Source organism: Sciurus vulgaris (genome assembly GCF_902686455.1).
Source record: "Sciurus vulgaris genome assembly, chromosome: 9".
NCBI classification, from domain to species: domain Eukaryota; kingdom Metazoa; phylum Chordata; class Mammalia; order Rodentia; family Sciuridae; genus Sciurus; species Sciurus vulgaris.
The window spans coordinates 77,183,649-77,208,836 of NC_136469.1; the positions used below are offsets into that span (position 1 = coordinate 77,183,649).

The following is a 25,188-nucleotide window of genomic DNA, read 5'->3' on the forward strand; positions in this document are numbered from 1 at the left end:
AAGAGAGTGAGAGGGAAGGGCCCTCAACTGGTTTCTCATCTTTCTATTTTTAATCAACTATCATCTTCAGTTTATTATTCAGTTCTTAGTTCCACTAAGAAAACATGTACACCAGTGGTCCCCTGAGTAGATGACAAGAACATTTTTTTTAATATGTGCAGTTTATTATATATCAATTATACCTTAAGTTGTACAATTATGAAATCTTAAGTAAGACTTAAGTCATAAATGTGATAGAATGAGCATGATGATAGACTTGATTTTGTTCCCCTTTTAGGAACGAATATTGATAGTATCATAAATTTCACCTTAAAATGAGAATTTAAAATGGTATTATTTCTTCTTTTTTTTATTGTAAACAAATGGGATACATGTTGTTTCTCTGTTTATACATGGCATAAAGGCATACCATTTGTGTAATCATAAATTTACATAGGGTAATGTTGTTTGATTCATTCTGTTATTTTTCCCTTCTCCCCACCCCTCCCACCCCTCTTTTCCCTCTATACAGTCCTTCCTTCCTCCATTCTTGCCCCCCTCCCTAACCCTAACACTAACCCTAACACTAACCCCTCCCACCCCCCATTTGATAAGAACATTTTTAAGGATATCAGGCTAGAACATTTTGCTTGAAGAATTTTATTAGTGCCACTAACCTAAATGCCTTAATGACTTTTTCATTTCTGGTTTTAGCACACATTAGCTGACTTAAGCTACATAAAAAACTACTGCAGTCATATTAGAACTACTCAGATACATATTTTTAAATTCTTCAGGATTCTGATGTGTTATCTCTTCATATATATCTACTTTATTATCTTAGTTTATTCCTATCTCTTATGTGTGAATTTTTTCCTGATCCCAAATTCTCAAACTACTGATTTTTGTAACACTTTTCAGGGTCGAGCAAAACAGTTATACAATGCAGGTTACAAAAGTCTAATACATTTAGCTAATGCTAACCCAGAAGTGCTGATAAGGACAATTGATCATTTATCAAGACGCCAGGCCAAGCAAATTGTTTCATCAGCAAAGGTAAGCAAGCAAACTATCTTCTAACTTTTACTCTGATATTTTGTAGTATTATAATATTTTGTAGTACTTTAGTCATCAGAACAAAGTTTTTAACATCACATAACAGTTTATTTTGATAGAAACGAATATATGTGTTCAGAATTTGTGAATTCAGATGTTGCATCTGTTATGACACGAGGCTTGCAAAAAAGAAGAAAGAGACTTCCTAAAATGTAAAGGTCGTTTTGAGTGTTCATTGAAGTATAGGAACCCTAGAAGTCATTGAGTTCTGCCTCCTCAGTCTTTTCACAGAAGTTCTTTCCTCAGCATCTCTGACATCTGGTCTTCCTGCCCATGAACACCATCACTGAGAAGAGCCTAGAACCTGAAAATTCGGGTTCTTCTATTTTTGTATGCTCTTAGTGTTACAAAAATTATCCTAATGTATTGAGGCAAAAAATTTCTACCATTGTATTGGACTATTACTCTCTGAAACTAGTCTATTGTTTCGTTCTTTTTTTTCTTTTTCTTTTTTTGAAGTACTAGGGCATTCTACCACTGAACCACATCACCAGACCTTTTGGTTTTTTTATTTCTGAAACACCATCTCACCACGTTGCTCAGGCTGGCCTTAAATTTGCAATCCTCTTGCCTCGGCTTCCTGAGTTGCTGGGATAACAGGTGTGTGTGCCACCATGCCCAGCTATTCTTTCATTCTTTGATAGTGTTTCATGTCTTTGAAAACAGCTCTCATTGCCCACAAGAGTTTCTGTTTCATGTGTGTTTCTCTCATCCATATTAAATAATGTTGTTTTAGGCCATTCGCTGTCTAGGTATCCTTTGCTGGATCCAATCTGGATCACCATTGCCCTTCTCTTCCACATAGATAAAGCTATTACTCAACAATTTGGGGTTATTTCTTTCTTAGTCTCAACTTATAGTTCTAAATCTGAAATTGCTTGGCTTCTTTCAGACCTCTTTGTTACATAATTGCCATATATAAAACAGAAATAGAAAATAAATTTCTGTCTTACATTTTTAAGTGGGGCTCTCATTGCATACATTACCTTAATTAATTTGCTATCCCCAGTATACAGATGAAACCACTGAGATGGTCTTTGTCCATTAGATTAGAAGTTCTTCTGGTTGGTGGGAAGAATGAAGTTATAGTCAGTTCCATTTCTGTAGCACCTAGCACAGCATTAAGTTTATAGTATGTGTTTAATAAATATTTGAATAAATAAATAAGTGAGACCTAAGGAAATTAGTGATATATACCCCAAAACAGTAAATAATATAGCCAGAACTGTGGAGTTAAACTGTATATCATTAAGATTATAAGTGGGGCTGTAGTAACAATGAACAAGATTAGTGACTTTAAATTAGAAAAATTTATTAGAAAAGTTCAAATATAGTAGTTCAGAACTGACATGGGAATGAGTGGTATGTCCAGGGACTAGTATTCCTTCTCATTCTCATTCTCATTACAAGGCTTCCATCTTATATACTAAGATACTTTTTCTGATTTTCACTATCTCTTCTACTTTCCAGCCAGATTAAAGAATAAATATTTGCTGCAGGATTTTGAGTAGAGTAATGGGTTTTTAAATTGTAAATAAGGCCAGGCACAGTGGTGCATGCCTATAATTTCAGTGGCTCTGGAGGCTAAGATGAGAGGATCCAAATTCAAAGCCAGCCTCAGCAACTTAGCAAGGCCCTATCTCTAAATAAAAAATCAAAAAGGGCTGGGGATGTGGCTTAGTGGTAAAGTGCCCCTGGGTTCAATCCCTGGTACCAAAAAAAAAAAAATGTAACTAAGGGATCAGGAATGGAAATAAGGAAACCAGTTAAGATTATAATGAAGTTATGCATTTTTCGGCAGGAATGACACCAAAATTATGTGTATCATTCACAGTACATCATATCATGAGCCACGTGATATCATTTTTGTTATTGCTGACATTAACTTAGATCATTTGGCTTAAGGAAGTGATGTTTGCCAATTTTTTTCACTATAAAGCTATTATTTTCCCCTTTGTGATTAGTAAGTATTGGGAGAATGTTTACTTTTGAGATTATAGTAGATAGCCTATTCTTTATTAAACTTTCACATACTCATTTTAGCATTCACCAGTGATTTTCTACATTACTCAGTTATTTCTATGAAGTTTATCTAGTGATGATTATCTAACTTCATTATTCCTTCCATATTTATTGATATTTTACTACAAGATAAATCTTTCTTTATTCATATTAGTTGACTTCATGAGTTCATACTTATCCAGTGGTGCATAATCCATTACTATCATTACTTATTATTATATGACTTAGATGGCTTCAGATTTGACCAATAGGAGCCCCTGCAAGTTTGGTCCTATGGTTTTGGTCTGTCTTTATTATTCTTGGAGTATTTTCAAAATTATTTTCTGGCTGTATTTATCAGAGTCTAATCACTAAGAAACAGAAACCATACAGTAATATATATAGGTTAATATTAAGAATTAGTAACTAGTAACAGGGATTGCCTCTAAAAGTTCAACAGAGCTTTAAAGAATATGGGAAGGAACTGGGCATGATGACACATGCCCTAATGCTCTAATCCCAGCTACTCAGGAATCTGAGGCAGGAGAATCTCAGATTTGAGGCCAGCATGGGCAATGTAGTAAGACCCTGTGTCAAGATAAAATAAAAGGGCTGGGGATGTATGTAACCTCACTGGTAGAGCACCTGCTAGCATGTGTGAGTCCTTGGGTTCAGTCCTCAGTACTGCAGAAAAAAAGGAAAGGGATCACATTCAGGAGGGGGTCCACTCTTACTCCACACCACACCTTATAGGTGGGATTCAGACTTCACTGGAGAGCTGTGGCCCATTTCACACTAGATGAGCTCAATGTTGTGCTGCGGTCAAGGCCAGCAGGCAAAAATGGCCCGCTGGAGTGCTGACAAAACTGCCGTTGAATTTACTTGAAAACCTGCTGGAGTGCCCACGGGACTTGCTAGAAAGCTGTCTCTTGGTGTGCTGTTAAAACTCACTAGAATGAGCACCACTTTGTATCCAGCATACCAACCAAGCTCTGCAGAAGCAAGAAGAAAAGACTCACAGCAAAAACAGGAAGAGAAACCTTCCTTCTGTAGTCCAGTGCCATCTACTGACAAAGCTTAATATTGTACCACTTGGCAGAGAAAATGTTTATGGAATCCAGCTTCAAGTATCTCTGTCAGGACAACGAAGGGTAGATTTGCAGCTGAAAAGCAATAAAATAATTGGTACTCCGGCACATGATATTCCAGGCTAAGCTTATATTTTCTCTGCCTTAGCTGTGAAATCAGCCATCTTCCCAAAAATCACTAGTTTATTTTAGTGAAGAGAAGTATTTAGAAATAAGTTTTAGGGACTAACTATGCCCATTGCTTCTAGCTTCTCTCAGTAAACAAGGCCCACATGTGTCTATATATTTTTCTATAATTATGTGTAAATTATTAAGGGTCATGAACTCATGGTAATAACTCCAGCTCTAATTTTTCCAGGTACATATTGCAGCATAACAATGTTTTGCTTCAAAAACCTGGTGGCTTAAAACAGTCATTTTATTTTCATATTTTTTATAGATTAGCAATTCTGGAAGCATTCACATGGGTGGTTCTCACCTGTGGTCTCCTGCAATTGGTGTCAGATTTTGACTGGAGCTGTGATCACTTGAAGACTTAACTGGGCTAGATGTTCGATATGGCTTAGTCATCTGGCTGACAGTTAATAATTGGCTCTTACTGGAGCTTTCAACTGGAGCAACTGCACATGGCCTTGGGTCTCATGACAAGGCAACTAGATTAGGAGAGAGAAAATCCGAAGAGTGAGCATTTCCAAGAGATCAAGGCAAAAAATGCAAGAAATCTTCTGAACTAACCTGAGAAGTTATACAGTATCATTTCTGCTGCATACAATTGGCTACCAGTCATTAAGATCCAGATTGAAAGGAATTCCACTCCTACATAGGAAGAATGTCAGATAATTTACAGTCATCTCTAATGCCCTTCCTCTGACCATAGAATATCTTCATTTCTCTCACATATATTATATACTCACCCCCAAAAGACTCCAATATGGCATCAGACATAGGCTCAAAGTACACTATTTGTCCTAAACCACGTGTAGGTGTGGGTGAAGTACCTTAATACAATTTCACAAGCTCTTCACAGTGAGGAATTTTGAACTGAAGAGACACAGAATACAATGGTGAAATCAGAGATAGAATAACTACAGTATACTCCTGTTCAAAAAGAGAGAAAATGAGCCAATACATTGCAGCAATTCTAAAATCTATCCAGGTACTTGTGACCAGTTCCTTCATTAGAACCCACTTCTCCCTAGAAATTATTCCTGACTTTAGGTTTCCTCATCCAAGTCATTCTTCCTTTCCATAAGTAATAGGCTTCGTTTGCATAAGTCTGCTCTTGTAGAAATTCAGTTCAGGGTTGGTGGTACAATGCCTGCTTAGCATATGTGAGGTCCTAGATTCAATCCCTAACACCAAAAAGAGAGAGAGAAATTCAAGCATTCAAAACCTCTTTGTACTGTCTTTTTTTTTTTTTTTTTTAATTTAACCTAGTATAATTTCTTTTAAAACATGGTGGTTTCTTATTAATCTTTCTATAATTTCCATGTGACTTGGCTTTCTTCCAGCATGGGTACTGTGATCTAAAAGGGAGCTTTCGAATGACCCTGCAGTGTTCTCATTCCAAGAAACCAAAGCAAAAACTACAAGACTTCTTTTAGTTGAGCCCTATCAGGCAGCATCATTTCTACCGTACTCTATTAGTTATAAGTAGATCACCAAGGCCAGCCCAGAATCAAGAGGAAGAGAATTAATTCCACCCCTTAATGGAGACGTTAAAGAATTTCCAGTCATCCTACGCTTCCCACACTCATCTCAAACTATAGGACTTGTTACAACAGTCCCTCTTTTTGTATATTAGCTCCTTTCTCCAACAGTGAGAAACTCGGTTCCTATTTTCATTATATATTTATCTATATTGTTCATTAGAATAAACAAAGTAATTTCAGAATTGCTAAATTATACCACTGGGAGGGCCTAATTTGCTAACCAGAATTCAATTTTATTTACAATTCTTTTTTTTTTTCTTTAGTTTGAGAGTATATAATAGAAATAATGTGTTGAAACGTTACTTGGGTTTTTCTTTTTTTAATTTTTAAAAAATCTGCTTTAGTGTAGTTTTTGTTTATTTGAAGCACAGATTTTGTTTGCATTCCATTTTAGTTTTTCTCTCCCCTCCCTTTTTTGTTTTTGTTTTTGTTTTTTGGTACTGGGGATTGAATTCAGGGACACTTTACAAGTAGCTGCATCCCCAGCCCTTTTTTATTTTTTTATTTTAAGACAGGGTCTCATTAAGTTGCTTAGGGTCTTGCTAAGTTGCTGAGGCCCACCTTGAGCTTGCAATCCTCCTGCCTCACCTCCCATGTTGCTGGGATTACAGGCATGCACCACCATGCCTGGTTCCTCACTCCCTTTTTGTATATATAACATTAACCTATTTTCTTTATCTTTAAATCCAAGTAGTTTCACTAGGACATGTCTTTATTTTCTTTTATTTCAAGAAATTTGTGCGGGTTGATGTTTTAAATATCAGTTCTGATAGTTTTGAATTATTTTCTTTAACAATTCTAATTGTATTTGTATTGGCTCTTCCTTGCCTGTCTTCCATTTCAGTATCTCTGATCCTTTTTTTACATTTTTTTCCATTTCTATTCTCCTGATAGTTTTCCTGCTTTTCACATTTTAGTGACCCTAATTAGGTTTTTTATTCATATCTGTTCTTCCTTGAACATTCAGTTGTTTAGTTATAGTTATTAATTTTTATTATGAACATTTTGCTTTTTTCTTGCTATTTCTTTGAGAGCTCAGAAAACTTTTTCTTCCTAGGTTTGGTCCATTTCTGTTAGGTTTTGAATTCAGAGTATGTTTCCCCCTAATGTCTCTATATTTTAGTTAGAAAATATTTAAAACTAGTTAAACTAAAAAAAATATTTAAACTAAAAAAGTTTAGTTCAGGGTGATACCTTACAGTTTTTCTGCATTATGTTTTGCTCTCAGGGAGGGTTTGTTTTGTTTTGTCGTACCTGGGATTGGACCCAGGAGTGTTTGCAATCCTCCTGCCTTAGCCTGAGTCCCTGGGATTTCAGGCATGCACCATCACACCTGGTAAGGAGGCAAATTTTTATGAACTGAAGAGTTTTGATTTTCATTTCTGTTTTCTTTCAAATAGTGATGAGAACTGCTTATGTTGCTGCATTTCTTGGACAGGGTTGACATTTGGAATGGTTCATGAGACTCCCGGTTCAAGAGTAAAGTATGGGGTCTTCCGTGCATAGCTCAGGGCTGGGAGGAGTGTACCAAGGTTTAAGTCCTTGGGATTTTTTTATTCCTTTTGTTCTACAGCATCCTAAATTTTGCCTTCATTTCCTGTTTCCTTCATGGCTCAGCTTCCAAAGGTTACCTCTCCCCGTTTAGCCATTCTTTTTCCAAAAAGCATAGACTTTCCAAAACTGTCTCTCACAGTCCCCCACATACTTTAAATACCTTCCTATAAACAGTGTTTTAACCTACCAAGATTTGTTCCAGTATTTTTATAATACAGTAACTTTTCTTTCTCTGGAGATATTTTACTTAATCTTAGACTCTCTTGGTTCCCTCTTATCTTGTCTGTGTAGTTTTTTTTCTCAACCTCACCTCCATCTCTGCAAATGTTTGAAGTAGGAGCTCAAATAGCTTTACTGGGAGTTGGATATTTTTTTAAACTACTAGTTATTTGAGGTTGATGTTATTCTCCATATTTTACTATTGCTGGCATATGGTTTTTGTGTCATTCACTTGTTGATTTGTATAGTTTTTAAAGAGAGATTTATTTTACTTGGTCCTCATTACCTCAGATTCTGGAAAGTTTACTTGATTACATTTAATCATTTTTATATAATGTTGTGTAGTGCTATGTTTATAAATTGGTAGAGTATTTTTGTTTTTTAAATTTTCACTTTTATATGATTTTTCCTCTCTATTTGATTTTGCTAAACATTTTATTATAAAAATGTTATAACAAGTGGTGCTAATACTTCACCCCTACATATATAAGATGCAAATTGTTTCTGATTTTTAGAAGAAAGGGAAATCATTATTTATTGAAATCTTCTATGTGCCATGTTTAGAAATATTTTTTCCTCTTTTTGTTGCTTTTGAAATCAGTCATGTTCACTAACGGAGCTTGAGAAAAACTTTTCTTAAAAATACTGATGGGATTTTAAAGGCATACTAAATTTTGAGGAATAATAAAATGCATATATAAAGGATTACTTTTCCAGGAGCTAATTAAGTTTTTGCAAAATTGCCTAAGATTTTATAGATTAAAAATTAATTTTTAAGTAGCCAAGTCTTCAATAAAACAAATCTTGGAGAGTATTAAAGCTCCTTTATTTTTGGAATACTATGCAGTGATCAGCTAAAATGGTTTTAACTAAATGCCTCAGCCTCATTTACTATAATCACTTGTTCTTAAATGGCCATTTTTCCAATCTTGTTATTTTAGTTTTAATGTCTACATTATTGATGTGTAAGGATCCAGGTTTCTAATGGCCTGAATGATTTTTTATCGTAGATGCTGTTGCATGAAAAAGCAGAGGCTTTACAAGAAGAAGTAGAAGAATTATTGAGATTGCCTTCGGATTTGCCTGATGTTGAGGCATCTTCCAGTGAAAAAGGCGTGAAGCTATCTGATGCACATTTTCAAATTTGAATTATTTATTACGTATGTTTTATTAAAGATTCCCTATACTTTACAAGTGAAAAAATAGATTTACATCATGCATTAAAAACTATGGATAGTATTTTAATATAACACTCATTTATAGTTATCTTCTAATAATTCATTTTCTTCAGTATTTACACATTATTTTTCTGTTCAAAATCTGTAGTGCCCACCACAAAATGAATTCAAACTTCCTCAACATATCCCCAGACTAGCTTTGTAACCATATCTTTCATTCTCTTACCTTTTTTATTATTATTTTAATTTGTTCTGCTGCAGATTGAACCCAGGACCTTGTGCATGCAGAACACATGCTCTACCCTGAACTACACCCCCAGCCCTCTCATCCATTTCTTCCTTCAAACTGGATTAGTTGAAATTCACAGAATTTTCCCTGTGATTTTTCAAACCCTTCAATTTCTAACTGCTTTATGTTATTATCAGCACATGAAAGTTTACTATATAATTTATGTTAACTAAAAATGTATAAATACTGTCTCGCTGAAATTATTCCATCTTCATCCTCATGTCCCTTTACAGGCTGTTGTTTCCCTTCTATAAGCATTGTAGACCTTCATTTATGCCCTCCATTTTTTCTTTCTACTAGCTTGTAATAATCTGAAGACATGAGATCTTTTTTTTAAATCATTTGTATATGCCACACCATCTTCCACAGTTCACTCCACAAAGTAAGAATCTATATGAAGAACAAATATTACCAGATTAACTATTCAATCACAACTTAGATATCCACCCCTGCTCCTTCTTCAGAATTATAGCTCAAATATAAATGACTGAGGTATAAAAGAAGGTGATAACTAGCAATATTTACAAATATTGAGCTAGTTTGGTTGAAGTTCTACCTGTTTAAGAGACATTCATTGGAAACTTTGCAAATAGATCCACAGTCTAAGTTCTTAGTGTCTTAGCATTTTAGACCACTACAGTATCAAAATCATTTACTTTCTATGTGCCAAGTACTGATATAAGTACTTTGGTGAATTAACTTTTTTCATCCTTAAAACAATCCTGTGATGCAGGGACTTTTATCCCTATTTTATAGATGAGTAAATTGAAACAGAAGGTAACTTGCCCAAAGCCACATACTATAACTACAGAACAGGGACTCAAACTCATGCAGTCCCAGTGTAAAGTTCGTGCCATTAACTCTAATATAATATCTTGTTTTGTCTGTGTTTTCCCTAGTATTCCATCCCATTATTCTTGCCCCATCCCTACAAATCTTTATATAAATCAATGTATGGCATTCTAATGTCTTAGTAGAATCTTGGGTATCATCACCCATATTCTGTTTATTTCAGTTAAACATTGTAAAAGAACAGCTGGATAGTCTGCTGGCTTGTTTGAAGGGCCAGCCTCTGAGTTGTGCTCATAGTGGGCCACAGTCTATTTATATATATATATATATATATATCTCCCAGTTTTATTAGTTTGTCCAGGTAAATAAGACTGATTCTGCTCACTAATTAAGATTCTGCTCACCAATTAACAAGAAACCAATTTATAATCCAAAAATAATTTATTAATTTTAGATTAGAGGGTATGAGGAGAAGCAGTTTTCCTTTATAAGAACTAGAATACCTGTATCTACAGGCCAGGCAGTCCATGACAACACACATACCCTTCAGTGTTTGTCCAGGATACATCAAGTGCAATCATGGGACTGCCATAGTTTGAATCTCGCATGTCCCCCAAAAGCCCTGTATTGAAGGCTTAGTCCCAACCCAGGGAGCTATTGGGAGGCTGTGGAACCTTTAGGAGATGGGAACTAGTGGAAGGAAGCTGGGTCATGGGGGCATGCCCTCAAAGGGGATATTGAGGCCCTGGCTCCTCCTGTCTCTGCTTTCTGGCTGCCATGAGCTGAGAAGATCCTCCACCATGCACTCCCACAATGATATACTGTGCTGCCACAGGCCCAAAACAATGACCAAACAACCACGGACTGAAACCATGAGCCAAAATAACCCTTTCCTCATTTTAAGTTGATTTATCCCAGATATTTGTCACAGTAATAGAAAGTTGACTAACATGGTATTAACACTAAAGGATATTCAAGTATAAAGACATTGAAGCAGTTTAGTTCTAGAAAAGGATAGAAAAAGGATAGTGGGAACAGATGGAGAATAAATAGGCTCAGATACTTTTAAGAATTTATAATGAACATGGTTTTCATTTTTGAGTGATAAAAACCCAAATACATCTAGCTTAAGCAAAAAAGGAATATTTAGCCACCATAGTCTCAAACTATGGGCAGCAACAAATCTACCCTTAGGGCAATTAGAATTAGAGATGCTTAATACCATCAGTACTTGCCACCTGTCTTCTGTCAGGCAAATTTAGACTGACTTCCATATAGATTCAAGATCAAAGCATAAAGATTTCACTGCTACTGATTGTAGTTTAAAAAAAAAAAAAAAATCCCTGGGAAAAGTCTTTAGTAGTCCCTTATTGGTCCATCTCCCACCCCTGTGACCAGGGTATAGAATTTTGGTGATTTTTTTTTTTTTTTTCAAAAGACAGGAAGAAAATTAAATTAAATTTAAAATGCATTAAATTTGAATGTATATCAAGAGTCAGATTTGACAAGAATGTGAAGAGAGAGCCTACAGAGTGGGAGAAAATCTTTTCCACACGCATTTCAGATAGAGCACTTACCTCCAAAATTTATAAAGAAACTTACAAAACTTTACACCACAAATACAAAGAACTCAATCAATAAATGGGCCAAGGAACTGGGCAGACACTTCACAGAAGAAGATACATAGGCAATTAGTAAATATATGAAAAAGTGTTCAACATCTCTAGTAATTAGAGAAATGCAAATTAAAACTCTAAGATTTAATCTTACTCCAATTAGAATGGCTATTATCAAGAATACAAACAATAACAGATGTTGGTGTGGATGTGGGGGGAGAGGCACACTTTCACATTGCTGGTGTAGTTGCAAATTGGTGCAGCCACTCTGGAAAGTATGGAGAATCCTTAGAAAACTTGGAATGGACCCACCTTTTGACCCAGTTATCCCACTCCTCGGTTTATACCCACAGGACTTAAAATCAGCAAATTACAGTAACACAGCCACATCAATGTTTATAGCAGCTCGGTTCACAATAGGTAGATTGTGGAACCAACCTAGACACCCTTCAACAGATGAATGGATAAAGAAACTCGTATATATATACAATGGAATACTACTCAGTCATAAAGAAGAATAATATTATGGCATTTGCAAATATATGGATGGAATTGGAGAATATCATGCTAAGTCAAATAAGCCAAGCCCCAAAACCCAAAGGCCGAATGTTTTCCCTGATAAGTGGAGAATGATATGTAATGGGGGTGGGGGAGGGGTGGGGAGTGAGAGAAGAATGGGGGAACTTTATGTAGAAGGAAATGAGAAGGAGGGGGTATGAAAATGATGGAATGAGACAGACATCATTACCCTGTGTACATGTATGATTACACCAATGGTATGAATCTATGTCGTGTACAACTATAGAAACAAAATGATGCACCCCATTTGTGTACAATGGATCAAAATGCAGTCTGTAAAAAATTAAAAGATAAATAAAAAAAAAAAGATTCAGATTTGAAATTTTTGATGCTGTCATCTGGCTGCATTGATGCATCAAGAAATGTACTTATAGTTCCTTCATATTAGGCTTCAAAACAGTAAAATTTTGGGAATTCCAATATGGTATCAAGTTTTCCTTTTTAAACTTTTTTAAGTTGTAAGCCAACCTGCCCATTTCTAGGATGCCTAATTCCATCAAGCTCTTTCTAATGGCCATACTTGTTTTGCTTTGCACTATAAACTTAAACAACCACCACCCAAACAAAGCTTTTCTGTGGAGTATACCCAAGTTTTGGTCAATTATAAAACCTAGCTAGTCTCTCAACAAATCTCCATACTGATATTTTTTTCAGAAAGGACTGATGGAAAGCCTTCTTTGGCTTTATGCTTCCATTTTCAAGGACCTTCCCACACATTCATCACGGCAGCTTCTGAACTCCATCCCAATACCAAGCATTATAGACAGGCATTGTTATACTTGATTTTCTTTGATAACAATACTACATTATCATAATTGCAATTGTATATTTTTTATGGTACTCTCACTAATAAACAGTAAACAATAAACTTCCATTTATTGAAGGCTTGCCATGTGCTCAACACTTTGGACAGCATTATTTAGATGATTTCTTACTGATATCTAAGATGCTACTTTTTAAAAAAGGCATAAACAGAGGTTTATTTAGGAAGGTAGATATAGATTCAAGGAAGAATGCAGGCTACTCAAGAGTGAGAAGTCCCACCTTGGGCAGGGGGTCCAATATTAACAGAAGGATTATTTAGGGATCAGACTAGAGGCAGATCTAGGGTGGGGTTGCACAGTTTTGTGCAGTTTTCCCTGCTTGTGTATTTCCCTCTTTACAAGGGCACGTTGCTCAAGATTGACAACTGTGCTTTCTGCATCTCAATGGTCTGTGGGTATTTCCTTTAAGATTTAGTATCTTTCTCTCTATCCTAAATCCCTACCTAGCTCACACTCCCATCTCCAAACTTTGATCACTTAATCTTAAGGATTGGTAATGGGTAAAGATCCATTTTCTATGGAGCTACGGGCTGGCAAGGGGTGATAACTGCCTAGTCAGGGATCAAGTCTCATCCTGACTGTTCTCCAGAAAAAGAACACTGGTCTCAGTGGCAGAGATGGGTTAAAATTCTTGCGTTGTCATCCCCTTAACATGGAATTGTTGTAATCAAAGTTGATGCCTTTGAAGCCCTATGTTGGGCATCAAGAGATGTCATAGGAGAAGGAAAATGTGCAGAGAAGGGTCCAGGGAGTTCTCAGAGGAGAGGCGGAACTCAACTCAGGACCAGTGTGGTTCTTGGCATACGCGATAGAAAAGAATTTCAGCACAAACTAGACAAAGCATAGCAGAGGTCTGTTTAGGAAGGGAAATGCAGGCTATCTAGAGAGTGAGAAGCCGTGATGCCATTTTTTACCCTATGTTACAAAGAAAATGTGGCTTGTCTGGACACCCCCCCCCCCATTAATAAGTGACAGCCTAGACCCACACCTGATCACATTGGTAATTCTGTTGATGGTGTGCATTGCAGCACAAGCTACCCAACAAATGTTTGGCAAGGAGTGGATCAAGATGGCAGTCTGAGCATATGTGTTTACCCTTCCATCCATGAAATAATTACAAATAAACGAGAATTATAACCAAAGTGTCGCTGGCTCTTTGCGGTACAAAATCCATGGATATTTGTCACCGCTTGCAGCAACAACTTGCATGGGTCTTATGGGTGGTGGAGTGGAAACTGAGGCACTTCTATCTTTCTCTTTAATGCACTGCTTTCTTGCTTGTTTATTTATAGAGGATAGAGGAAATGAGGTTTACTTGCTTTGAGAGGAGAGAGAGAGAGACTTTGCTTAAGAGAGACTTTGAGAGAAGGACAGGCTTTGCTTAGAGGAAGAGAGACTTGCTACACCTCACTTAAGGTCTGCTGCTTACTGGTGCGTCCTGCATCCTGTGAACTAATGGTGTGTCTACCTAAGTGCCCTAGTGATGTGTCTCAGTTCTCTGTTCTGCGATCTGCCTTCTGCCGCTGCCCCTACTCGCTGCTGCCGCGGGTCTAGCTGCTTTTCTGCTAATGGCTGCTGTGTCTGTCTTGCTCTGCCTACGCTTATATCACCTCCAGGAGGTGGAGAGCAGGGCCACGCCTCTTACGCAAAGATTAGGCGAGAAGCTCTGAGCAGGCAATTAGTGCTCGAGAACACATGCGCATACATTGTGTGCGTGGATGATAAAATCACCTGAGTGTGCTTATGTCAATTAACCTCCTCCCTGCTGATGTGATCAACATGGCACAGCCCCCAACACAAAGTATATAATAGAGAGAAAAAAAAAAAAAAAAAAAAAAACAACGAAGACAGGCACTAACACACAGTTGTGATGATTAAAGTTTAAGCCAAATGGAGCATACAGGCCAATAGGTCTTTCTCTTTCCCCTGTTGATACAGAGTAGCACATTTTGTAGAAGTTGTATTTTCTACATAAGCTAATGCAGTGTTGAGGAGGGTTGCTCTATGGGATCCAGAAAGGAGTAAAAAAATGGATGACCTCCTCCTACCAACAAGAAAAGATACCGACATAAGCCCTCAGCATGTTAGCACAGTATGGTAGTAGCAAAAGCAGAGAACAGGGATTCTTAGGTGCTAAGTTTCACAGACAACCAAGAATGCCAAATATTTTGGAGGAAATGGTGGATTCTGAGCCAAACACATTAGATGTTAAACTTCCCCAAAATTAGTTATGTGCACATACATAGAAAGCATTAGAAACTTTAAAGTTTGTACCAAAACCAATGAGTAACCTGGCAACACAATATGCTTGTATATTGTATGCTTGTCTGGTATTTAAATTTCAGAACATTATACATTTGAGTATTTATTTCATTTCTTCTGAATATTCTGAATAATTAACCTATTTTGTTTTTTTTTTTTTTCTGTTTTAAGAATTTAACTCAAATGTGTGTGATTCTTAGGGTGATAGCCATAAGAATTACCTGCCCAAACAGGTTTCCACCTAATACCTGAAGCTATAAATCTGTTATGTAGCTAGAGGGATTTAGATTGCAGATGGAATTAAGGTTGCCGATTAGGTGACTGGTGATGGCAAGGTTATCCTGAGTTATCTGGGTGGGCCCAATGTAGTCACAAAGACCTTGTAAGTGAAAGAGATGACAGGAGAGTCAGAATGATATGACATAAGATTCCTCAGCCATTGATGACTGTGAAGATGGAAAGAGACCTTGAGCCAAGGAACGAAGAGTGCCTGGAAGCTGGGAAAGGCAAGAAATTGAATCCCTTCTAGGACCTACAGAAAGAAATGCAGCCCTGCTGATACCTGTTGTCAGCCTAGTGAGAACTTTTTAGATTTCTGACATTCAGAATTGTAAGATAACAAATTTGTATTGTTTTAAACCACAGCATTTTGTGCTAATTTGTTACAGCAGCAATAAGAACTAATACATCTGAAAATAGCTCTCTGGCATCTCTGTGGAACACAACTAGAAAATCACCATTCTGGGGGATTCTTTCTGGATGTTAGCACATGAGCAATTATGCCCATGAAAGGGTATTTTGTATTTCTAAAAACTCTTTATGGAAGTTAACTGTGATGGATTCCTACCATTTTTATAAATTGCACTTTTCTCTAGTGAAATGGTTTCTTTTTACTTATCCTAACAACTGCTTATGTAAAATATAAAAGTTCTATCCCTGATTGATTAAAGCAAAGCAACAAAAAAGATCCAATTACTGCAGAGAACTGGAAATTTGAATCCTTAACTTCTGAGGAGTTTTATGAGCCATCTAGTCTAGGACATCTTATAAATTTTTTGTTCTTTAAAATGGGCATAAAGTATATTTTCATAATAAAGAGAGATGCATAAAGCTATGAAAATGTAGCCTAACAGCAATTTAAGTGTAAATAACTAGCTGTTAAAATGTAACATGCTAAATGATTCTCCTTTGTGGCAAAATACAATATTACTGTATGGTAGCACATAAAATTGGGGAAATTTTCACAGGCAATAGACTTCTCATTCTGTACAAAACACAGTAACACTAGTTTGACTCTGTGTACATTTGTAAGCACTTTGAGAGTCGTAATAAAAGTATTGTCCACCCAACAAATGGAGTTCAACATCATTTTGCTGAAATTTGTCAAGGTCATTTGAAAGCTCAATGAAAATATTTAAATACATCTTACTGAATAATTTCAGTATACTGCCTGATGCTAGACACTGGTGGAAAACAAAAGAGGTCCTTTTTTCTTTTAAGAGTAGTAAGGCACAAATAAAATGACTATGTGCCGATGACAGGAACGAAATGAGACACGGGCAATGAGACAGGGACAAATGCTCTAGGCACCAGAGCACAGTGGGAGGTAGAGTCCTCCAGGAAGAACGGTGGCAGAGATGAACCATGAACTAGATGCTAAAAAGACAGGAGAATTGGGAAGGTGAGAGACATAGGAAGAAGGGCATCTGCAGAAGGGAGACATAGGGGCTCTTCCAGCTGAGGTGTACAAAGAGGAGGCAGTGAGCCACACCCTCTGTATATTTGAGTTCTAGAAGAGGCGATGAGAAACCACAAAAAACATCACGCGTGGCTTGTGCTGAGCCATCTCTGTGTTCTCATCTGGTCTCCCCTGTGATCAGCGAAAGGCATTCATGAAACACCCGACAGAGGTGCACACAAGTGACCACAGTACAGGCAGAGCCACATGGAGAATAAGTGCACAACCTTGGCCTTCTTGGCTCTGTGATCTGTCTAAACTAGGACAGACAAAGTGTATTTAATCTTTGTCAAAATTAAAGCTGGACCCTAAAGTGCTAAGGATATTCTGTGATATAACCCCACTCTGAAGGGGAAGAGGTCCTGTGTGAAGTGAGCTTAACTTCCGTATGGGCAGAGGTGACCAGGTGTTTTAGAGGCAAAATGAGGGATTAGGGTGGAGAACAAGGAGAGGTTTAAGCAAGGACTGGGTTTGCTAATTGGTACCTGTCTGGAGGAAGCAGATTTCTCATATTGTTATGCTAGGAGGGAACTAGGTAAGTCAGAGCAAGTCACTCACACTGAGAGTTATTTCTCTGAACGTTTACATTTCAGAAATGCTCTCAGGTCCTTGAAAAGACAGTTCTGGCTGCAGTTCTGCCTGATTGATGACCAATATCTCAAAGGGAGAAAGGATTACAAGCTTTCTAAAGAAACTGCTCTCTGGCCCGTGGGGAAGTTCAGGGGCCTATTGACAGCTTTGACTGGAACAAACAATTCTGGTAGTGCCTTCCTCAGGCAGACATTTTAACAGGGGGGTAGGTTCATTCTAGGAGTGTAGACTTGAGCTTTTTTTTTTTTTTTTTAATTTAAACAAATGGGATACATGTCATTTCTCTATTTGTACATGGAATCAAGGCATACCATTTGTGTAATCATAAGTTTACATAGGGCAATGTTGTTTGATTCATTCTGTTATTTTTTCCCTTCCCCACACCCCTCCCACCCCTCTTTTCCCTCTATACAGTCCTTCCTTCCTCCATTCTTACCACCCTCCTTATCCCTAACCCTAAACCTAACCCTAACCCTAACGCTAACCCTTCCTACCCCCCATTATAGGTCCTCATCCGCTTATCAGCGAGATCATTCGTCCTTTAGTTTTTTGAGATTGGCTTATCTCACTTAGCATGATATTCTCCAATTTCATCCATTTGCCTGCAAATGCCATAATTTTATCATTCTTCATGGCGGAATAATATTCCATTGTATATATATATGCCACAGTTTCTTTATCCATTCATCAATTGAAGGGCATCTAGGTTGGTTCCACAATCTGGCTATGGTGAATTGAGCAGCTATGAACATTGATGTGGCTGTATCTCTGTAGTATGCTGATTTGAAGTCCTTTGGGTATAGGCCAAGGAGTGGGATAGCTGGGTCAAATGGTGGTTCCATTCCAAGCTTTCTGAGGAATCTCCATACTGCTTTCCAGAGTGGCTGCACTAATTTGCAGCCCCACCAGCAATGTACGAGTGTACCTTTTTCCCCACATCCTCGCCAACACCTATTGTTGCTTGTGTTCTTGATAATCGCCATTCTAATTGGGGTGAGATGAAATCTTAGGGTAGTTTTGATTTGCATTTCTCTTATTACTAGAGATGTTGAACATTTTTTCGTATATCTGTTGATTGCTTGTACATCTTCTTCTGTGAAGTGTCTGTTCATTTCCTTAGCCCCAGACTTGAGCTTTTAGAAACTATGTTAGTATTTGTTCTGTTGGGCATGGTGGCACATGCCTGTAATTCCAGATACTTGGGAGACTGAGGCAGGAGGATCACAAGTTCAAGTCCAGAGTAAGCAACTTAGTGAGAATCTCTCTCAAAATAAAAAATAAAAGGAGATAGGCATATAGCTCAGTGGTAGAGTGCCCATGTGTCCAATTCCCAGTACTGCCAAAACAAAAGAAAGAAGAAAGAAAGAAAGTAAGAAAGAAAGAAAGAAAGAAAGAAAGAAAGAAAGAAAGAAAGAAAGAAAGAAAGAAAGAAAGAAAGAAAGAGGAAAGCTATTTTAGTGTTTATTCAAGTCTTTAAGTGCAGAGGGGGACGAATTATTTGTGGAAAGAGTTTGTCATTTTTATAAGCCAAAATTGAGACTTAGTTGAAAAGAGTCTGTCTAAAGTTCTTTTGAGAAGAGAGTCTTTGTCACCTTCCAATATTTGTTGAAATTATCCACTTAGCTCACTTTAATGAAACATGTCACCACTAATATCAATGTTTGATTTCTTTCAACGTGTGTTATAAACCTGGGTCTTGATCTCTAATTTAACTTAATTTTAGTTCTTGTTTTTGTTTTTCTCAGTATAATTACCAAAGAGTAGGAAGGGGGTTTTGCTGTTATTTTGGCTCTTGGTATAGCTCTTTGGTTCATCTTTCAAGACTCCTGTAGCAGAAGGAAAACTTTAGAAACTGGAATGACCTTGAAAAGCTCCCTCTGCCCATCACTTGGCCTTGAGCAGGTGCAGTTCAGAATGACTTCAAGAGGGCTTAAACTTTTATAGGCAACAGGCTGCACTTTAGTTGTCCCAGCCTGTGCAGACACTCTAAATAAAAATTAAATGTTAATGATGGAGGTGTCCATGCCACTCTGCTGGGGAAACTAAAACACAGAGAAGCAAGGCTCTAACAGCTATCAGGAATCAGGTCACTGCCTTCCCTGGAGCACTGGCTGCCAAGTCTTACACCAACACCTATCATTAATGGCCCTGCTGCCAAAACAACTTGCCTTTGCCAAGATGTTGGGCTGGAAGAACATGTGTTATTTCAGGAGAAGCTGAATGTCCTTGAGGACTATACAAAAAGAGGGCATAAGTCCATACATAGAAAAAAAGTAAAAATGGTCTGATGTATGTCCCATTAAATAATGCCACACGCAGAATTAAGTTGGCAGTTGCTGAGTTTGCCCTTCTGCTGCTGTGGGCAGCCTGTACTTCAGGGGAGGCTGACTTTCCCACAAGCTTATATGTTCTTTGTTGTTGTCTTTTCTTACAAAATGAGAATATTCTAACTTGCCATCAAACTACCTTTCTTGTCAATTTAGCAATAAGAATCTTTCTGATTATTTATTCCAAATGCATAATTGGTGTGCTACTGATTCTTAATAGCTAGTGGTTTCATTCACAAATAATGGTTATGGAATTCCAAGATCTGATACGGGCCACTAGGAAGGCTAAGATCAGAGAAACCCATTCCATATTTCCACTCATCCATAATAAACTCCAGTGATCTCTCTTGAATGAGAAGCATGGATCCTACCACTGGTAACTTACCCTGACTGATCTTTGCAAGGAATTTCAAGGAAATTGTTCCACAGGTAATTAAAGTGACTTGGAAGGAAAAGAGTTCTTTCTATTCCATATCTCATAAACCCAAATAAGTTAATAATTTCATGTGTGTGACTGTTGGGGATAGTGGAGGTCTCTCTAATAAAAAGCTCTTTTTGTTATTTAGGCAGTATCATCAAGGTATCGATTTAAGTAGACCCAGGAGTAAATATTGTGCTTGCTCTTGGAGGGGTAAGCATTGCTTCCTTCATAATGGAGGATTCTAGAAGAAGCAAATGGGAAAGCTCTACCACAGATGACAACAGAAGAAGAGATGGGCTGGATGGTTGTCTGTTTTCAGACCCGTTCCCTGCTCCAGTGTTCTCTGAGGTGCATGGACTGGAGTCTGGACATCTGCATTTCCAAGCCCACTTGCCCAACTGGTATTCAGTTTAGCCTATGGGGACCCATTTGGAACATCAGAATTGGTATAAAGATTGCGTTAAGCTGAAGATATTTGAGATTCAACAGATGCAGAAAAAATTTTAAAAAGCCTTCTCAGAGCTTCTCTTGTCTGATAAAAAGCAGAAACTTCTAAGAAATAAAATTGTCATAAATCTCCTCTTTAGAGATGAGTCTACTGCTAAAAGAGAGAATAGTAGTGATCCTACCATAAAGTCCCTTTTAGGGAAGCGAAAGGCAAGGAAGAAGACAGTCCACTCACACCTGCATGAACATTCTTATCTCTCTTTCAATCTCCTGATATTCCACTTGTCCTTATGAAGAAAACCTATTTGTTCTTCCTTGGGAGCCTTTTCTTCCCACTCCCTTTCCCCAGTGAAGCTGGATAGTAAACCCCAAATTCTAACACCAATTTGAATTGCTCGTTACTAAGCACTCTTCCATGTATGTGTGTTGCACACAAAAACTGACGTTACTCTTACATGTCTTATTTCAATTAATTTCACAGGCACCCAACCACTAGACCTAAGAGGATAAAAGAAAAATTTCCCCTCCCCATCAGGTCAATGGGAGACGCTGCAGGAAACTGGGCAGCCTCTCGGGCTATGTGTCTTGCAAGGTTCCAGCTCCTGTGAGATAGCTCCTTAGTGAGCTCATCCCCTCTACAGGCTCCATTGTGGTTCATTGCCATCAATAGTGCTGGGCCTGGTTTCTGGTCTCCTAATCCCCTCTTCTCCCTTGCTCTCTCTAGCCCTACAGGTAACTGCAGCTTTCTGCTGCTCTCATCTTGTTTGCGCCACCTGCCCCCCTCCTTTGCTTGGCTTTTCAACTTTTTCAGCACTTTTGTGTGTTTTATATGGTAATTACTCCCACTGTTTGTCAGATTTCAGTTGCTGTGACAAAAATACCTAAGATAATAAACTCAGAAGAAAGAAAGATTTGTTTTGGCTCATGTTTTCAGAGATTTCATTCCATATTCACTTGGCCCCCTGGCTTTGGGCCTATAGCAACATGTACATCATGGTGGAAGCATTGTCTGTTTACCTCATGGCAGACAGGAAGCAGAGAGAGAGACAGAGAGAGACAGAGAGAGAGAGAGGAAGGGCCAGGATGCCAATATGCCCCTCAAGGGCCTATCCCCCAATGACCTAACTTCCTTCCACCAGGCCCTACCTCCTAAAGGTTCCACCACCTCTCAATAGTGCCACCAGCCTTTAACACAGGGTCCTTTGTGTTCTAAACCATAGTGATTCCCTACATCAAATTTCTTCAAATTATCAAAAATGAGCTGTTTTCCATACTGGATCCTCTCTGATAAAATAAATAGCATGGCTTGGTCTTCCTTGTCACTATCAGGGTTTTTCCAATGCCAGTCATCCTTAAACTCTTTCACAGGACAGAGAATAGTGTTTTGAGAATGTAGAGGAGGAGAAATCTTTTCTCTTCTACCCCCCTAGCCCACAAATCAAACTGATGAAAGACAGACTAACAAGAAATTTTTAAAAAAACAGTTTTAATTACAGCTGTAGATTTAAAAGTTCATCAAGAAAATTGTGACTCAGGAAGTGACTGGATGATTGATGAATATATACAATCTGAGTCTAAAAGGAAAAGAGGTTTGGGACTTCTGAGCAGGAAAGAGGGTTATGGAAAAGGAGGGGAAGAAATGTATGGTACATAGCGCTGTCTTGTTACACAGATAAGAGTCCAGTGATAAGAGTTGGATAGCTCTGTACAGAGACATCTTTAAAGATGGAAATTACATATATATATGACCTTTGTTTTTAGATAATTAGGGGGAGGTAAAAAGCTTTTCCTGTGTTTGCCGGTTCTTAGTTGCCTTTAGTTCAAAATAATCCACAAACCAGAAAGTCATGTTTTGGGATGGCATATTCTGGTAGCTTTCAAGAACAGTAGGAAAGAAAGAAACATGGGCTGGCTAGCCAAGGAAGGGATGATTGAGCTGTTTGACCATGGTGTGTGTTCATAAATATGAGTGAGGAATGCAGAGAAAAATGGAGTCCAGGATGCAAAGAAGCAGGCCCAGCTTCCAGAACCTGAATGCTGCTGAAATTTTTCCTTGAATCTTACTGTGGGAACCAGAAAAGCATCAACTTAAGACACAGGTAGACCGTGGCTGATATTCATTGGAAGTCGCTGCATGTAGTTCCTGCTTTTTATTGCGGGTTCTCTGTGTGCTGCAGAGGATATCAAGGTGAGCCCAATACCTGTGGTCCTTAGGAAACATGCTACTTAGCTGCAGAAACAAAGCAAACTCATAAATAACTACATCAAAAGTGGTAGGGAGAGGGATTTAAGAGGAGGGGTCAGCACAGAACTAAGGGGGATTAGAAGAGGATGTGAAAGATCTAATTCTTCTACCTTCATCTCTCTGATCTGCTTGGAAGAAGGGAAGGCCTGGAGGGTCTATGAATACTGCATGCCAGCTACACACTAAATTCTGTTACAGAAAATATTGTTCAATGATGCTTGTCAAAGCACAGTAAGTGGGCCAGAGGCCTGACTCTGGGTGTCAACAAATCAGGTTTCACCACTCACCCAAAAAACCAAACAGGAAAGGTAATGGTGCAAAACATGAAAAGAACTTTAGTCAGTGTAGTTACAATGAGAAGACAAGGGGTCCTATGTCCTTAGCCCTGTCTTCAAGGAGCTGATAACTTTGAGGTTTTATAGAAAGGGGAATGAGGGCAGGGGGTGGGGTATGCCTAGCTGGAGGCTTTCAACAGTTGCCTAAGAAAATGATCTTGAGATCTGGTCTGCTCCATGATCTCAGGATTGGGTCAGGCAGGGCCTTGTCAGCATAAAAAAGTTGCTGTTGCCTGGGATGGAGGGGTGGCTTCAACTCCTCACAAGAAGTTTATTAATCAGACCTGTTCTTCCTGGAATGCAAGGCAACTCAGAGCATAGGAGGTAGATGCAAAATGAAGGTTGAGACACCAAGTCTTTAATCCTGCTTTTACTCATCAAACATTTGCAGACCAAAGTGAAGAGTCTAAGTCCTTGCTACTACAGGGCTCAGATGTGCCACCTAAGATATGAGTGCAGGAGTACAGAACATGCTACCCCAAAATATGCCTCTTTGGGATAACAATTATTTTGATCTAGTCACTTTGAGAAACTTCAGTCCCTGAAGCTCTGGAAAATGGCCCTTTTGTAGGAGAAGTTGACATCTATAAGGGAAATCTCCACTTGTAAGCGTGTCTCCCCCACCGCACCAGGAAGAGGACACTGCAACACGAGACCCTTCTCAAAGGAGAAGGCACTGGCTCAATCTCCATGGCAAGCCTGACCTGAGTCTGTGGTGCTTTCCCTGGTCATCTCATCCTCACCAGGCTTCTCCCACACCCTGCTTTCCTTGTTTCAAAAACCAGTGGTATTTAAACCTGAAGTTTAAACTCTTTGTGGTCTACTCTAGTTACTCATTTCTCTGGATTATCTCCCATGTACACAGGAAGTATTCATGGTATTAAGCTTCAACTTTTTTTCCCCCTCTTGTTAATTTGTTTTCTGTTACAGAGACCAAGCTAAGAACTGAAAAGTGGTACATTATATACCTCTATCCTTACAAGATTGGGTTTTTTTTTTTCCTTTTTGTTTTGTTTTACTTTGTTTTTATCTGAGAACTAAATTGGCACATGTGGGGCCCCAAAATATGCCATCATGAAACAGATTTCTTTGGCACATGTCAGGTTGGTTATTCAAAGAAACTGTAGACTTCTGTAAACACAAGAAAGGTTCTGAAAACTTGTCCTTTTGTAAAAAGAAATCTATGTCTATAAGGAAATCTCCTTTAGTGAAGCAAAGAGCAGATAGCTACAAGCTTTCCAATGTCCCCCTTTCTTCCTTGGAGAGCTCTTTTCACAGAAAGAGAAATTGGGAGTCTGACACCTAGCCCAAACAGAAGTGACCACAGGTGCAGTTACCTGGGACGCCTCATGAGCAAAACAGACACCCCTTGCTGTGCAGTTCTCCCCCCAACCCCCGCCATCCACAGCCTGTGCCACCTCCCTTCCTCCAGAAGCCCCTGCCCCTCTCCCTGGGTTTGGCTGTGTAAGGGTCAGCCACTTCGCCCCTCTGTGAGCCTCATACTGTTTGCATGACCCCTATGCTTAGGCATAAATCTTTTTTTACTTTTTTTTTCCCCGTTAATCTCTCTATTGTCTATTCATTTTGTAAGCTAAAATTATCAAGCAGTCAGAGGGAGAAAATAAAATTTAAAACCTCCCTACACATAGGACAGATTAAATAGGAGAAAGACTTACAAATATACTCAATACAAGTTTTACATGGTACAGGGGATATTACTGGGAAATAAAGACCCCAAGTTGAAGTTAGAGGCAAACACTTATATACTGAATTTATAAAGAATAGTAAATTGTGGGGCTAGAGATATAACTCAGTTGGTAAAGTGCTTGCCTCATATGCATAAGGCCCTGGGTTCAATTCCCAGCACAGCACCAC

The 25,188-nt window shown here is 38.3% G+C and overlaps 1 protein-coding gene and 1 long non-coding RNA gene across 6 annotated transcripts in view; one reads left to right on the plus strand and one right to left on the minus strand.

Moving 5' to 3' along the window:
- Positions 1-10,287, plus strand: part of HELQ (helicase, POLQ like) — a 49,175-nt gene extending 38,888 nt beyond the window's left edge. The window contains exons 16-17 of one of the 3 annotated variants that reach the window (XM_079153200.1): positions 901-1,035; positions 8,680-10,284. In XM_079153200.1, coding sequence (XP_079009326.1) covers positions 901-1,035; positions 8,680-8,817 — 273 coding nt within the window. In that variant the 3' untranslated portion in view covers positions 8,818-10,284. Of the gene's footprint in view, positions 1-900; positions 1,036-8,679 lie in introns of all 3 variants that reach the window. The other 2 variants (XM_079153199.1, XM_079153203.1) reach the window with 2 other exon arrangements.
- Positions 2,583-25,188, minus strand: part of LOC306669394 — a 70,626-nt gene continuing 48,020 nt past the window's right edge. Inside the window, exons 4-5 of one of the 3 annotated variants that reach the window (XR_013766088.1) lie at positions 4,920-5,225; positions 2,583-4,837 (exon numbers count right to left, since the gene is read on the minus strand). This is a non-coding gene — a long non-coding RNA (uncharacterized lncRNA). Of the gene's footprint in view, positions 5,226-25,188 lie in introns of all 3 variants that reach the window. The other 2 variants (XR_013766089.1, XR_013766090.1) reach the window with 2 other exon arrangements.